General features: G+C 44.1%; 1 protein-coding gene and 1 non-coding gene across 2 annotated transcripts; one reads left to right on the top strand and one right to left on the bottom strand.

Moving 5' to 3' along the window:
- The first annotated feature begins 2,948 nt into the window (after window positions 1-2,948).
- Trnai-uau (transfer RNA isoleucine (anticodon UAU)) lies at window positions 2,949-3,041 on the top strand. Its single transcript is given in 2 exon segments — window positions 2,949-2,986; window positions 3,006-3,041. It is a non-coding gene; the product is annotated as a tRNA-Ile (tRNA).
- A 5,066-nt stretch (window positions 3,042-8,107) lies between these two features.
- On the bottom strand, window positions 8,108-15,070 carry LOC119452382 (uncharacterized). The gene is made up of 4 exons (XM_037714577.2): window positions 14,097-15,070; window positions 13,268-13,336; window positions 12,553-12,642; window positions 8,108-8,182 (listed from the first exon to the last, which is right to left on the bottom strand). The coding sequence occupies exons 1-4, from the start codon at window positions 14,466-14,468 to the stop codon at window positions 8,108-8,110; spliced, it is 606 nt and encodes a 201-aa protein (XP_037570505.1). The 5' UTR covers window positions 14,469-15,070.
- Window positions 15,071-17,384: the final 2,314 nt, after the last annotated feature.

Below are 17,384 nucleotides of genomic sequence, written 5' to 3'. Positions count from 1 at the left end.
GATGTCTGCCTGGGCTGCGTACAAACACTGACGTCGTAACCTTTCGACGGCACTGGGTCTTCGACTAGGACAGCGGAGATGTCATCCGCTACACGTCCACTTATGTCTTAACTGGAATTAAATTAGTGACCGTCGTCCAGCGCACGAGTCCGCGAGAAATGCGCCAGTCGGGCTTCGCTCCAATGTCATTTCTATCGTAGCCGCAGTGGCGGCATCGTTAGTAGCGCTGCATGAAACGTCGGAAAAGAAAGTGCGACTACTCTATAACGCTTCGCAAAATTTCACGAGGCAACACGGACGTTCTTGCGCGTAGAGGTGTGACGAGAAAGCACGTGCAGTAAGCAGCGTATTACCCGCCTAATGAATCCGGTTAACCACGCAGGTATACAATTGTGACGAGGAGCCGTGCAATTTAGATATATGCGATGGTAACATATTTAAGCCTACGCTATACCTAGTTTATAAGTTTTCACAATTGACTGAAGACAACCAAGCATGCAGGAAGGAAGCAAATCAAATCAAATAAAACATTTATTCTACATTGCGTAGACACAAGTCAGGTACGTAGATTAAATGCGAAATAAAACACTACAAAAGGTAAACAAGATCAGGAAACAAAAAAAAACACATTTCACGCACAAAAATACAGATGTAAAAATTCTGCAATCAGACTGCGATATAAATCTGTCGTTTATTTATATTTTCTAAAACAGAGAAACAAGCAAAAAGGAAGAAAAAATCGGGATAGAAATTATTCATAACACATCGACAACGCGTCGACATGTTCACGCCAAAGCATTCATGAGCACGGGTTTGCAAGTACATCTCAAGCTACGGAAAGCGTCTACTGTGCCACATGTGGGGTCTGGGTTCTGTTTTTGTAGCCAACTAGATGGGTCGCTTCTTCAAATAGCGAATCGTTGTTACAGAACCAGCTCCACAGAGATGAGATATGACGCAGAGGATTCCCTCACGAGTCATTAACTCAACTAACGCACTTATCTACTCGGGAGGCTCAACATGTTTCTTTCCAGCCCACGGGGATAACGCAGCGCATCATAAACGGCCTTTCGCCCAACGAACACGCACTAGATTAGGTGTCGTTGATTACCGGGATAGCAAGAACACTGCGGGCAACAGCAGGATAGCTTCCCTATAAGCCGCTGCCATCTTTCACTTATTACAACACGTGTTTCTTGCCGCCTCTCGGTAACTGGCGTATTTTTGTTCGCGATTTCGGGCAACGAAAATACTGTATATAAGATCGAGGAAAAGATAGACTTTAGGAGTAGTGGGGAAGGCTACTGCGTGCACAAACCACAAGCTGTTCCTGTACAGTGCTCAACGACTGAAACGCGATGCTGGTGTGCAAGTTTGCTGGAGCTTTCTGTGCCAGCGGTTGGCCCTGGAGACATCGAACTGACGTAATGCGGTATACCATGAAAGCGAGTCTCTTCGTGTCGCACTGTGACTGCATTTCACCCAGAACGATCACCCAGTGCTTACCGGTAGCGCAAAAGCACCGGCCACCATGCGATCTGATTACAGCTCTTAAATCGCAAAGCACTGTACAACCACCGCGTACTGTGTATAGGCATTGTGTACAGAGGCCAGTGCTGGTCAAGCTGCGTAAGCAACTTTGTTTTCTTTTCCTGACTCGTTCTCTTTGCATGCGAGCGCTGGGAATTGGGTTTTATAAGATTTGATGCATGAGTCGATGGAAGATGAGCGCAGGGGTAAGGGATGACGCACAAGTCTGAACACCCAGTCTATTTGTTTTATAGCACCTCCCCTCTCGTGTTAAGGATTTCTTAGCTGCTTCGACTTGCCTTTCTTATACCCAAATTTATAGCCGCTGTGTTTTTGTTGCATTTTGTAATTGCGTCATTACTGGCCGATTATTCAAGAACGAAGATGCTAGCAGCTACAGCTGTCTGCACGAACCTGCTGTCGCAGCGCGCCTTTCTGTTATAAAGAAGATAATTAAATAGTTCATTAGTGAAGATATCACCCTAAATGCTAGTGACAAGGTGGCAACACAAGACAAGTTCAGTGGGTGGGGCATATACGAGTACCTTCGAGCACCGTTTTGGCGCAGAAGGTTGAAGTCTGCATTTTCGTTATCGAACTCTCTATATCGATTACAGTCGTGTATTGACGGCCTCGTAACTTCGTTACAGCCTGCTACCCCAGCTCGAGCGATTCCAGACTATGTATGCGCCGTATCCACTTTGTCTACAACTAATTCGTTCTTCAATTTCCGAAGTCGATATATCGACCCTCGAGTATCGAAACTTCCCAAGAAACTTCACCAGCCACCTAAGTCGGGGTTCTCTAACTCGCATTTCTTGCGGCCGACTTTTCTTGAAGGTTATAATACACAAGGCCTAATTACTTTATGCAGCAGCATCGGCAGCAGCAGGTACCACACTATGAACGACTTCAATGCCTCCATTAACGAACCTACTGTTAAACCTGAGCGAAACAAGAAGGCTACGATTGATTTTACATTGCCTTACGCTCCCAACAAGATAACCAACTTCTTTTTTTACTTCATCGAGTTAGTACGCTTGCTTACGACAGTAATATTAACGACAGCCCAAAACGCATCTGTCGTTTTATCAAACTGACACGTTTCTTGTTTACGTAGCTTTCCGACATGCTAGTCCCCAAGATGGCGGCTATGATGACGTCAATGAATACCGTCTATCACCAATTAGGGTCAGACTCGAAAGCATTCCGTGCGCAGAGCGGCTATCTTGATTCACAGTTACCGGAGAAGTCAGATGCGGAGTATAGGTGAGGATCAAGGCCGGCGCTCACTGAACAAAAGCTGCGTTGACTGATAAAGTACCCCCTGATAAACTGATAAACGCGAAGGAAGCGAATTTGTCGTGCAGCTTGAGCTGTAGGTTTGTTGACATGTTTGCGAGAGCATGACCCGTGGTTCCCCAGTGGCGCAATTGGTTAGCGCACGGTACTTATACGACAGTGCTTCGTGAGCTATGCCGGGGTTGTGAGTTCGAGCCTCACCTGGGGAATACGTTTTTTTTTTTTTTTTTTTTTTTTGAGCAGCTTGTACATTTTTTATGCAACAGGCAGCGTAGAACTTATGGCTTGAACGTTTACTTCAAACAACTGAAACCACTCATATCTGGAAAAACCCTGGATTTGAGAGCCTGGGAATACATAAAATCTTCTAATATTGTCGTGCGAGGTCATGCTTGAGGCATAGAGTTTTCGGCGGGAGTGTCCACTCCAGCCTAAAAGCGGTGGAGCTACGCAGCTTCTTGCCGCCCGCTAGAGGGCGATGCAACACTCCCTCTCTCCAAGGTAACGCGCGTACTAGTTATCTACTGTAGTAACTTTTCTAGTGCACTATATGTCTACTTGTCTATGTGGCTGTAGACGTGGCTTTCACTGGCTCGCAGCGCGGCTCTAAATCCGTCTTTATAGTCTGCGATTGGACAGTTTGAAATCATCGATCAGTAGGGCTGCCATGACCATAGAGTTTCACACTATAGTGAGAAACTCTATGGCCATGACCATATAAGGTCAGCATGGCGTCGAATGGCGGGATGGCGTGATCATGAACATGCATTGTGTGATGAGGCAAGGTGGCGCTATAAAGGATGTGCGATAACGTCTCCGTGGTCTTCGCGGGGTTCGCCTGCCTGAACGTCTGTCTGCTTAGCAGCTGCTTGGTAAGAACGCCTTCATTACATTCTTTTTTCCCTTTATTACGTTGCAAATTGCTCAAGTATTTGTCACTTCAGACGTAAGTTGACATTTGTCGCATTGTGCTGTTCGGCGCAGAGAGCTTTTTTCGTGTTCTCCACTTCGCGCATGATGTTCGTGGATTGCTTCACATTAAGTAATTTTGAATAAGTAATTACTTATTATTAAATAATTCAAACTTATCAAATACTTATTAGTTTCTTAATTAATACTAATTACTTATACTTATTAGGTAATTATTTCACTATAAGCAATTGGAATTCTGCTGCAATGTTGGATAACATGTGCAAAATGTTTTAGTAAAATGTATGTATGTATGAATGTATGTTTTTTGTATGTGTAGCTGTGCGTGGTTGGCCGACAACAGTAGTGAGCAGCCTTCATTCCTTGTTTGCTATGCAGCCCGAAACTACTACTTAATAAGAAAGGTTAGGCTTCAAAAGACGAGCGTTCTTTTCCTCTTTAATGCTAATGCTGTCTTGTGCAGTTTTACTGTTTTGTGGGGTTTTTCATAATATCGCCTGTTTATTCCTATTGTGAAATTTATTTTCAACACATGGCAACTGTATTGGCATGTCTTGCATTGTGCAGTGCACCCATATTTTTGTGATTGCGTTCATCGAACGTTGCGAAAACAAAAAAGTGTGCATGTGCTTACTGAGAACATGACTTGAAAATAAAGTTTCGTGTCTTCCAAAACTTGTCATGTTTATTTAAAATGTCTGCATAAACACACAGTGGCATCGTGTGCTTGCTGCTCTGGCGGTACAGCTTACACGAAGTTACTCGATGCATGCAAGCAACGCGTTAAAAATTCAATATCTAGCCTCCGGGACGAGTACTCACACAGAAGACATCTTGGAGGCCGTGTAATTTTCAAAGCGCCAGAAAATAACCTTTTAGATTAGCTTTCCTGCAGTCCCAATCTCCGAGTCTGTGTAGATGCCACACACCCGCTAGGCGCGCTGCATACCCGAATCAGCTAAATTATCAAGGAACTTTAGAATCAGTCGCAGGGGCCTATGGAAGTGTCCTCTCCTATCCTTGTATATGTTGCTCTATTCATGAGGTACTCAGCTGGGCTGCCTTGTACGCATTTTGCCCCAAAAAATAAATAAATCCACAGCAGGGCACAGGGCATAGTAGAAACAACGACAAGAAAAAGAAATTGGGGATTTCACATGCAATAACCACGATCTGATTATGGGGCACGCCGTAGCAGGAAGACTACGGATTCATTTTGAGCGCATGGGAATATTAAACATGCACAGAACGAACGGCTCAGGGGGATTTTGCCTTTCGCCTTATCGAAATGTGGCCGCCGCGGCCGGGATTTGATCCCGCGACCTCGTGTTTAGCAGCGCAACGCCATAACCGCTAAGCGACAGCGCTGGGTATAACGACAAAAAGATGGTAATGACTAAATGTATTACTTATTTTGGGAAGCAGCATATGAAAGCACGTTTTATGAGAGATGTGATGCGCTCCATATCGAAACACAAATGATTCAGCAAGAGATACGTCTGTAAAGTTTTGTTGGTGTATTAGTAAAGCCTGGCCGGTGATGGTAACGCCCGTAATTGTGAGCACATGGCGTGGAGCTTTTAATGCGAAGCATTGTTTGCCCAATTTAGCCGCTCTTATTCTATCTATCTATCTATCTATCTATCTATCTATCTATCTATCTATCTATCTATCTATCTATCTATCTATCTATCTATCTATCCGCTTACGTGTTGGTGCCGTCTTGGTCGTTTCCTTAACTGAATATAAATCAGAACATACATGTCATGAATGACATGGAAAGACATACCTGACATTATTGACATGGCATGTATGTCATGGCATAAATGACATGATGCCGCTGTTGTCTTATATTAAACTGGACATATATCAGGATGTACGCGGCATGACATGCATGTATTTACATGGCACGAAAAACGTGACACGAGTGACATATATGCTATGACATAGAATGGAATGAATAATATGAAATGCATTTCATTGGCTGGATAAATGAGGATATGCATGTCACGACATGAATGCCTGATATGCATTTCGTGTATGACATGATATGAATGACGTGACATACATGTCACGACATAAATGGCACAACTACCATGCCGTAACGTGAATAACATGTATGAAATGCATGCATGACATGAATGATGTCAAGTCATGCATATTATGCTTGCATGCCATTCTTTTGTCTTTATGTCGTCCCAGTGACCCAAGTTGCCTACGGTCTTGGTTCACTAGGTATGACTTGCGTTCACGATCCAGTTGTGGTCGTTGCATTGTTTTGTGGTACCGGCTTCGTCATCCGACTTTCGGTTCTGACGCATGCGCTACCTGCGCTATAACCTGGTGGCTCGCGCGATTAGAAGCACCGCCGATGGAAAAGCAAGTTTCCCACCATTGTTGATTTCCCAACGCCGTAAAGCAACGCTAGCGCCGATTAGCAAGCTACCTATAATATGCTTCATATAACGCCGACTCCCATGGTATTGAAAATCTTCAGCAAGTTTATCACCCTGCATTTAAGCCCAAACTCTCTTCTCCCCCCCCCCCCCCCCCTGTGCAGGCATGCGCCAAAATGTAGCCTTTTCCGTCACCATGTGACTTTCCCTCATTCTTTTCAAAGTCGATACAAATGGAGAGAAGTGTCCTCCTTTGTCCTCTTTGTCCTTTGTCTTTGTCCTCCTTTTCTCAGCTTGTCTTTTCATTTTTTCTCACGCACTAGTACATGTATTTGTCGTTTACTCTCTGCACTATGCACTGCTCAGTGTAGTGTCTTGGACCTAAAGCATCACTGCGAGTCGGCCTAGTTTGAACACGTTCATAAAAAAAAATTGAGCGCAAAAAAACAGGGACGAAGAAAAGGAGAACACAAGGACGAGCGCTTTCTAACAACTGGATTTATTTTGTAAGAACCACCTGCTTAAATACCCACAGACCTTGACCCGCCGGGGTGGCTCAGTCAGCTAAGGCGTTGCGCTGCTGAGCACGAGGTCGCGGGACCGAATCCCGGCCCCGGCGGCCGCATTTCGATGGAGGCGAAATGCAAAAACGCCCGTGTGCTTGCGTTGTAGTGCACGTTAAAGAACCCCAGGTGGTCAAAATTAATCCGGAGCCCTCCACTACGGCGTGCCTCATAATCAGGACTGGTTTTGGCACGTAAAACCCCAGAAAGAAGAAGAACCCACAGATCTTGGACCTATCTAGTGTTTCTCTCGCTTATATATACAGGGTGTTTCAGCGAACACTTTCAAAAATTCTTAAAGGTTGCCTGTGGCAGATAGTCCAATTCTAGTTAATGAGCTCGTCTACTCGAAGAGGCGGACATTACTTGCACAATAAATTGAACTGCTTAATCGAATAACTAACAAAAATTCGCTAATTAAGTTTTTAACTAATTACCTGATGTTACCAGTTAGTTGCCTGAAATTACCTGAAATTACCAGTTAGTTGCTTAACAAAGCGTCGCTTTATGCATTGAAGCACAAAATTAACTGGAACGCCAATGCATTTCTCCGCAAAGTTCGGGAATTATCTCGAAACAAGTGTCATCCTGAGCATTAATTCCAAGTGGATCCACCTTGCGAACTCCACGGCTCCAATTTGTAAATCACAATATGGGCCATCAGGTAATTAGTTCAAAACTTAATTAGTAAATTTTTGTTGATTAGTAAATTATGCATTTAAATTTTTTGTGCAAGTAATGTCCGCCTCTTCGAGTAGACCAGCTCATTAACTAGAATTGGGCTATCTGCCACAGGCAACCTTAAATAAATTTTGAAAGTGTTCGCTGAAACACCCTGTATATATAGGTTCGTTAATGCGCCTCACCTTATTCTTAGGTTGTACGTTTTGTTTTCTTGCATAACTGGCCATAAATTATCCAGGGTGCTGAAAACCAGACGTTACAAACAGTTTTTTTTTTTGCCATACAGACTTGCCTTATCAATCATTGTCTTAGGTATGTACCATATATGGGCTCTATGACGCCTGAGTTGTGGATAAATTCAAACATTCTTTTGTGGTACCTGTTGTCGTCTACCCAGAGGTCCTTGGAACTGGCCGCACCATCCGCTGGATGCAATATGTCCAAAATGTCCTCTTTCAGCGATGAAAACAAATGCTTACCCTTTAGTATAAACTTGTCCAGGCTTGCGATTGGAACGCTCCTTTCTCGTACTGCAAACCTGGCCTTCACTACATTGCCTCAACCAAGACAGTGTGCTGCGTTTTAGGCCTGGTAATTTTTGTTTACGTCAAAGTGAAAGTTGTCGCTCGCACATTTATTTGACCTGCAGAAGCGTTTCAGGATATTCGAAAAAAAAAAAAGACAGTGCTGCATTCGATGTTTTTACTTGGCTGCTGTGTTAACACTTTCGCTTGTTTGCACTAGAATGACAGTGTAAGTGATGACTGACCCTGCGAGCTGAAAAAAAGAAGAAACAAAAATAAACATGACTATAAGCATCACCTTCGCGTTAATTTATTTTATTTGGGCAATAACAGGGCTCGCCCGAAAACCAAAGCAAACGCAGGACGTAATCCTCCTGACTAGCGCAGCAGACGTATTTGTTTTCAAGAACAAAAAGGAATTATCACAATAATACAACACTTTTCCCGCACATCTAATTTAAACATGCGTTATTAGCAGCGTTAAAGTACAGGTCATCCAATACTACGTTAATAACATCGCTAATAACATTTAAAGAATTAGGTACGAGAAAACACAGCAGCCTCCACCGAACACTTCCCAGTTAGAAGGAGACACGTTTTGTATAGCACATTTAAACCGTGAGTTGCTTTGAAATTCCTAGCTTTGTCAACAATGTCTGGGCACCCTTTGCATAAACACATATTTCCATATTCAATATTTATTGTGCCCATCGAATGTCTACGTTTCTTAATTATACTATCAAAGTAACAAAGGCTGTATACATTGTTTGTTTAACCGACAAATCGCCAAAACTTGTCCCATCAACAGTAATCACCATACACCTTTTGTAACCCGTGCAATGAAGTAGAACTTTATCGGCACTAATGTATTGTCACGTAGTAGTGACAGTGAATAAAACAGTCGTAAAACTGTGTATGACGAAACTGATTCTTTATTGGGCGAACCTGTGACCACAAAAGCAAGCTACACTTGAAGCCCAAGGAGAGCGGTGAACACAGTCGGCGATCGTCGAAATCTGATCCGCGGCGAAACGCGTCGGCTTTTATACATGAGTCGTCGTGTCTTCTAGAAAGTACTAGACAATTCGCGTCGCTCATACAATCGGATTACATCAGTGTCGGTGACAACAGGCAACGGATAGAAGCATCGGTAACGTTCAAGAAGCTTCCGATACATGCAGGCGTGTACTGTGCCTAGCGATAACGTTTAACATTTGTTAGCCGGTGAAAAGCGGTCGCCGGTGAAAGATAAACATGTACACATGTCAGTATTGAACTTTACTGTGTGGGGCCACCGCAGTGCAATGCTACGGGGAAAAAACATGTAAAATGAACATTCAGGCCGTAAGACGTTGGCTGTATATTACAGTGATTTGCATAAATGCTTATTCCATGAATCAGCAAGCGCTAACTACATAGTTGCACTGGCATCTACCAAATACACACACCGAAACCACGCTGATTGTTAACCGTAATTCACCGGCGCCTGCTATAGAGGCAAGCGAGAACGTTATTTAATGCATCTGTTAAAAGCAGCGATTTTCTATCTCTGTCCGTTTAGGAACGCTATATTAGTATGGGAACATGTTAAAACAGAATAAAGCGATCTACACTTGATGGCGGTGGATGACAAGTGTTCTTTAGCTCGGTCAACAATCGCTGATATAAGCAGAATGTGACGTTCAAAAGACGATGCCACCTCATTAACAGCGCTAAGAACCTGACCCGCTTTTATATACGGCTTATTAGATAATTTCCTTTTATAATTACAAGCTCTACACCTTGTTACTCCACATTCTCTACACATAAAAGCTCTGCACCTCGGTGGGAGCGAGTCTTTGTACTTCATCAACGAAACCCTGCAGTGCCCTTGATTAAAGAATAACAGCATAATAAAAGACAGCAACAAGAATAGTTCTGAGCCGAGTTTCCACAAAATATGTACCAGCTTATTATTTGCAATCAAGTAAGTTCATTGAAGACAAGACAGCTCTTTCATGTCTTCGGCAAATATGGAATATCTCCTAGAAACAAACTTCAGTAGGAAGGTTAAGTGCCTACATGCACAGCTTCGAACAAATGTTAACTTACCGTACTTACTCAAATGTACGGCTTTCAGGCTTCAAATGCAGTAGGCTTTCAGGCTTGAAAGCTTACTGAGCTGAAATGAACCTGTTCTGAACTGAACCTCGTTGCAAGTTTCTTATGGGCCAAAGAACCTATGGCGTGCCGGGCGCTGCCGGCCTGTTCACGCAGCGTGGCGCCATCTCTCGAAGGAGGCGGCACAGAAACCGCGCCGCGGAACTCACGGACCGCTGGCGTTGAAAAGAGCACAAACAACCCTGTCTTAGCGCAAAAAGATAATTAATCAAATCTATGTTGCACTGTATCTGCCGTTTGAACGCTATTGGAAATGGTAAATTCGGCGTACAAGAAGTTACACCATGAGTGACATTGTGAACAACCACTAGGAATAGATAAGAAGCAATATTTTTTGTAGCTCGTTTGGGCAGTAACTAGCGTATGTAATGCGGTCCTGTGCAAGGGGCTGGGGGCCAGAGACCGCATTCTCCTAAGTATTTGGCTGATTCCCTGGATGATCTCCTTTTGCTCTCGCAACGATGCGCGGATGTTCTCGCATGTTGTCGTTTCTTTCTCGCGCCACTTCTCGTCTCGAGTGCCCGGATAACGGTTCTGGATTTTCACTCAAATATGTCTTGAAGGTTGCCGCCAACGGGAGCTAAAAGCGTTTGAGGCTTATAATGTCGCACGAAAGTCGGGAGTCGCCCTTAGATTCCAGGATGCGATTTGGCTGCAACTCCAAACACCACAGAATGATCGATTCCATAATGTGAAAAAGAATCTCTTGATTTTATCAGAAAACCTCGAGAAGACAGAATTCCCATTGAAAAAGCCCCGTATTCCTCATAAATTCTACATTCAGTAGCATCATACGACATAACGGAGAGAGAGAGAATAAATTTTTATTCTCAGCAAGCGGAGTCTGCGCCCTGGTTGGGCGGCCTCCTAATTCCAGGTGGCCCCGGAATTAGGAGGCGTGTTTGGGAGTCTACGACTGCATCTTCTCTAGTTAGGCGAGGTGGCGGGTAAGTTCTGTCTAGATTTTAGTGTTGCAGAATAACGGTATAATAGTTGGCATGGAAGAAAGAAGCAAAACAGGAGAGGCCCTGACATCACGTTCTTGAAGTCGGAAGTGCAGCCATGTTGGTGTGCCATCTGCCTTTGCGCCTCCAATCAGGGGTTCTGCAGCTCGCCGCAGCCGATGGGCGCCAACTTTGGTCTTGCATTGTGGCGAGCCGCCGGAATTGTGTGCCACCGACGCGCGTCACAATGAAGCCTGCGAAACTTCTGTAGCAGGTTTAGTGAAACAAACGCGCTCCTACGTTTTTCTGTGGCACATTGAAGAAGACGACGAAGACCCGCGCCGTGATTGCTTGAGTGTATCTGTTGCTGGCTGACACTCGCACTCACAGACCCAAAACACAATGTTCAAGCTTACACTCCACACTCCAAAGTCTGCTATTCTCGCGAACAAAAGGCGCGGCGAGAAAGGCACTAGAAGAAAAATCTTATCTCACTTTTGAGAGACTGAGAGCAGCAGCGAAAGCTTCAGGAGCGCGGTTGCTATGGTAACGTTGACATCTGGGGTACCCGTCCCAGTGATCCTTTGCGAAAAACATCCCGTGACTTCGACCACACTTTCGCCAATACGTCCGTGCTGCCGGGGCTCCTCCTGGATTTCCTTCCTACATGCGTTTTGGGGACTTCCTCCGTCCTTCCTGGCGTGTCCTGTCGGAAAGCCCAGGTAACGGGACTACGGGTGGAGGCGTCGGCTGCCTGCATTCCTCAGCAGGGACTCGTGCCCCGGAGTCCGAACGATGTCTGGTAGGTGCTTCTTTGCCGTTTCTGTGAGGATTTGTAGGGCTTGCCTGGAGATACTCCCTTTCTTAAAATACCGGCAGGCTGCTTGTGAATCAGTATGTAAAAAAAGTTTTTTTTTGTATGGGATCCTATATGTTCCATGCGAGATTATTCGATTTTGCATTTATGTGGCAGATGTATTTTTTTCAGTAGGGAATGACTGTAATAACGGAGCTCATACGGGTGAAGGAAGTCACATATGTTTCAGCTGAAATATTTGTGGCTTCCTGCTAGAAAAATGTCGCCAGAAAAAGACGCTCGGAAAAGGCGCCAGTCTACTTTGGCAAGCGTCGGACGTGCCTGCTTGGCTTATTCAGGTATTCAATTGGATCTCGGTGGCATGGGGTGGAATTCCGGCCGAATTGATAAGGCGTGCATTTCAAAAGTGCGACGTCTTCACGAGCTTGCATGTTATTTTCGCCATCGAATTAGATTTTTCGTTAAGCTTACATTTGTGGAAGTTATTTTTTCCTGAGCTTCCAAATATCCCGCGTTGGCCTAGAATTATGAATGGCCTATATTGGAATAAATACCTTAGGTTGGTTATATATGGCACCGAAATATACGTACACGTCGCTAAATTTTCACTACATGACATAGCCACACACAGCTGACCATTGTAACAGGTGGTCGAGCAACAAATGCCCATTCCTGCGAAAGGAAGTCAGGATTTTTGCTTACCGAAACAATCAAAGGCAGATTTAACGAGAAGAACCCGGCTCCGGATATAGCCATCTCCTTAGGCTTTATGGTATCTCGCAGATAGCTTATCTGTAACCACAAAACAATAACCATGGTGACATCAGTTTCTCCCGAGAAGTTTCTTAAACAGAGAAGCACAATGACAAATAACCAATGTCACAAAGTAGCATAACTATGCACCAGAGACGGAGACGGCAGTTCTGAAAGCTGTGTCTGCTAGAGCGTTTGTAGCGGACAAATGCGATATAGAAGTTTAGAGCTTGTCCGTGTAGTTACAGTGCTTATAAAGGTTTCACGAAAGTTCTACTCATACGTTATGCTATATATAAAACAAATTCACAACACATTAGTATTTCCCGCTTTAGATGTCTCAATCCGCGCAGTTTATAGAATTGTGACGTATTTTGTTGTTGCTGAGTAGAGTGGTAAACGGCATTACAAAGCATTTTTATTTTTCCATTTGGGAAAAGAATGACTGAAGGAATAATGGGCGAAATAAAGAACCTAGCTAGCTCTTTGCATAAGTCGATACATTTTACATTTCAAATTTAAAAGCAGCAGACCTCATCTACATTAGTCGAGTGAATGTAGAAAATAAGTGATTTCTCGTTTCCTTTGTATTTATATAGCAGCTGCTGATGTAAAGCTTCCTTTTAACAATGAATAACAATCTAAACGACAACAAACTACGCACCTGAGTAAAATAAGCCCCGCTTTGCAGGCAGGTTGGAGCGCTTTGAAGAGTTTGTCGCATGCTTCGCAACTGAAAATAACAAAACGTTAACATCTATCTTTGTGCTGCGAGGACGTAGGCCTAAGTAACGTGTTAACCAAGAATGATGAAGCCCTCAAGTGCAACAAAATACGCCCGTTAATGTGATGGCTGCGTAAAGTTATAGAAAGCGCGTAAGATTGCACTATCCGAACAGGATTACCACAGCGAGTAATTTTTGTTTCAGCATTTGTCGTTCTATCGAAAAAGAAACGCATCTGGAGTTGTGCAGTGTTTACTCAAATAATTGCACAACCGCCTAATTTATTCGATGTTATATTGTAAATGCGAGGAACAAATGCAATATGTTGCCGGCTTCAACGTGATGTCAAATTGTCAAACGTACAAATAAGAATCATTGGCGAAGTAAACGTTTCAGCTATGTAGATGTTTGCTGCCGAACAATACGGTGCGCCTTGCTGCCACATGTTGCGCTAAGAATTCACGCACGCACGCAGGCAAGCGCTGCACACACACACACACACACACACACACACACACACACACACACACACACACACACACACACACACACACACACACACACACACACACACACACACACACACACACACACACACACACACACACACACACACACACACACACACACACACACACACACACACACACACGCGCGCATTCACGCATGATCTTTGATATTTAAGTTCACTCCGCTTTATACCCGTGAAATTCACAAGGAAAAACGTGAAAATGTGTAAGAAATTGCCCTTGCGGTCCTTGTACTTACCTCGTTGACCATTTCCTGGCTCAATCCGGCAATGTCCAGAAGGTCAAGGACCAACAAACTAGTATAGATCATGCCGACCAGAGACTGAAGCGTTGAAAACCCCTCTACGAACGCCGAATATGTGAAGCTACATGCGAATAGGAGAACGACTGCACCGGAGGCCATGATGGACCACCGCCAAATGCAGTTCAGCTGCTGCTTAAGCAGCGCTATAGCACACAGGTTCATTCTCACCTCTTCAACTTTCCTAGCTGGATTCACGAAAACCGTGCTACCACCGCCGTCGATCATGCATCGAACAACCTCGTACTGCTGCCGAATGTACAACAGCAGAACCTCTAGACAAGGTCTCAAAACAACGAAGTCCACCATTTGGTACACGTAGAAGATGAAGTTACCGGCGACGCAGGATACCTTCAGCACGATGCCTTGGATACCACTATACTGGAGGTAGTCGATGAAGCCAGCAATGGAGGTGGCTGCAAATGGCCACAGTTTCCAACAAATGCAAGACAGTGCATAAGTCGTATGACATAGCAGCTTTTGGTTCGCCGGCAACACACTGGTGGCACAAAATTTACCGAAGTCTCGTAGCTCGCCGATTTCTTGAAGAAATCGAAGAGGTGGTGCCACTTAAGGGCAATACACAGAACGTTCAGCACCACCTTGAAACTGACGACAGTAAAAACGGGAATGAAGAGCCATCTGGTGAAAATGTGAACATCCATCAAGAACGTTAGAGTCATCTGATAGAAAAACAAGACATTAATCAGTATGAAAAGGAGAAAGCAGATGATGGCGTAAAATAGGTGGAAAGCTTTCCAAATCATCTTCGTCTGATGATCGTCTGTTGCTAGAAGTTTCTGGAAAATCGTAAGTCCAGAAACTAAGCAGATCCAGCAATATGGCTTGAAGTGTCGCGTCATGAAGGACATCATGGTGCCGTTATACGATCGGCGCTATATTAATAACACGGAAACTTATTCTAAAGGTCACGGGAAAACATTAGATCCTATTTGACGTCAAGACTACAGCTACCAGGACATCTGAAATGGAAAAGAAACAAGAAAACTACGTCACGCTTAAATATGCGGAAATAAATGTGCATTACGAGACCTTTGTGCACTTTTAATAAAGGGGCACTAAATGCAGCAGCACGTGATCTACTTAGTGCGCTTTACTAAACAGGCACTACAAATGTACACATAATCTGTCTATACCAGCAAAGAAACCTTTAAAAATAGTTTTTATTCATTTGGCAGGAAAGATTGATTCTCACGCGAAAAAAATGAAAGGAAAGCCTAATACTTTTATTATATTCTCTGCCGAAACATATCAGTGCCAGTTTCTCCGTATGATGTCCCGGATTTATAAGTACATCTGCGGTAATTGGACGACTCCGGCACAGAGAGTTACCAACAGCTGGCTAAGTATCGAACCTTTATTTCTTTATAATACAACACAGTTTCACGTTGCCGATTATCCTAACTATACCCCAGTAAACGCTGTCGAATCAGTGACCTCATGGGGTGCTGGGGCGGGAACTTCATGTTGGGGTCACCAGCTTTCTTTCCCTTTCTCGTTCCGTTTTCTCTGATAAACCCTCCTCTACGATAAGGGCAGCCGTTTCGCTGTTTGCAGAAGCATACTTGATCATGCCACTTGACGTAATAATTTTCTACATCGTCCTTCAAACTACCTGTGCTCAACGGCACAGAATATTTCCACAGGATGTGCCCTTGAATCTTAGACAAGACTGCAACTTGGCTAAGCTGCTAATATTTCAGCCATGACGTCACTCTGAGGTCATTGGTGCTGAGGTACAAGCCCGAAATTCTAAATTGTGCCCTGGCACCTTCATTTTTTTTTTTGCTGATATGAAGTATCATGAGGCAAATGAAGTGGACTTTGAAAGAACACCTGTAAGTTTTACTGACATTCGATTTTTGATTTGTTATTTCTTTACGTTAAGTTAAGGTTCACGCCTTAAATATTAGATGAGGAAGCACTATAGAGTGCCCTAAAAAGGAAGCACAAGAGCTCCCTCAATAGTTTAACATAATTGTTTCTACGAACCAGCTCTGATTTTGGCATACAACAAAAATATGCAGCGTGACGTCCCAATAATGTCAATAACACCAGTTTCGACAGTACGAGTTCACTTTGGTGCCAAAATAAAACGTCGTATGTATAGAGACCTTCATACTTTGTAAATGTGATTGATTTGTGCCCGAAAAGCCTGTCACTGAGTATTTTCTACAGTGAATGAATAGAAGCCTTTGAGTAATTGATGGGGAGGCGCAAGTCCTTTGTGGGGAATAGATTGGGGCGTTGTCGGATTGACCTAAGCACGCGGAATCCCATGATGTAAATTTCGAAACTTTGTGTCCCTTACTGTTTAGCAACTCTAAACTGACTTAATATTTCTGTTTGGAGGCACTTTAACAAACCTTTACACGCCAGACTAGTGATATACTTCGTTTACGGAATGCATAGACGTACTTGAGAAGACAATGGTGTCTCGAGGCGGTTACATCGTTGCAGGTTTATCAAAGCGACCATGGCGCATAGTCCTAATATGGAGGCATTCAACTGACGAACTTCACACACACAGACATATATATATATATATATATATATGTGTGTGTGTGCGTTTTCTGGTACGTTTGTTCCTTCGCCTATTTGGGCAAAACTGTGTACCTGCGGCGGTCCCTCAGCTGCTTCGATTCCATCGCAGCTGCCGAAGTGGTTGATCATATTATACAGTAACTTCGAGCAAAAGCTGACTTTAGGTAAGGTAGTGGGTATTTGGGATTGTTAGTTCATGTTCGTCGGGTTGGTATAGCGCATAGGTAACGACCACAAAAGAAGGAGAAGACGTCACACAAGGCGCAACAAGATACACAAGACGGAGGTAAAGGCTTCAGCGTATAGTACGTACCAGGGCGATAGAGCTCTCCCTTGCTGGGTACGCGTCCTGCCGTGAACGAAAGGGAACAACGCCCAACACCGAGTTCAGTTTCTAGGGATGCACGATCCCGTGCTTATAGTGAATGATGGCTCTCTCGATACAGTAAAGCGTCGAGCCTTCCTAGAACCCGTTGCTCGGGTAACAACGTATACATTCCAAATGGTCGCTGTGCGCTTGAGGCTGTAAACGGGTACGAGAAAATCCCTCTTCCACGAGTCATGTTCACGTTCTACATCTCCAACCCAGTCGAACTATTGTGGACGTATCCACGGACTTGCGTGTGTGCTGGTGCGAATGAGGCGAATGCGTGCAGCATG

The sequence above is a fragment of the Dermacentor silvarum genome, chromosome 5 (genome assembly GCF_013339745.2).
Source record: "Dermacentor silvarum isolate Dsil-2018 chromosome 5, BIME_Dsil_1.4, whole genome shotgun sequence".
NCBI lineage: Eukaryota > Metazoa > Arthropoda > Arachnida > Ixodida > Ixodidae > Dermacentor > Dermacentor silvarum.
Note: the sequence above shows the minus strand (reverse complement) of the source record. Positions and strands in the feature narration are given on the sequence as shown.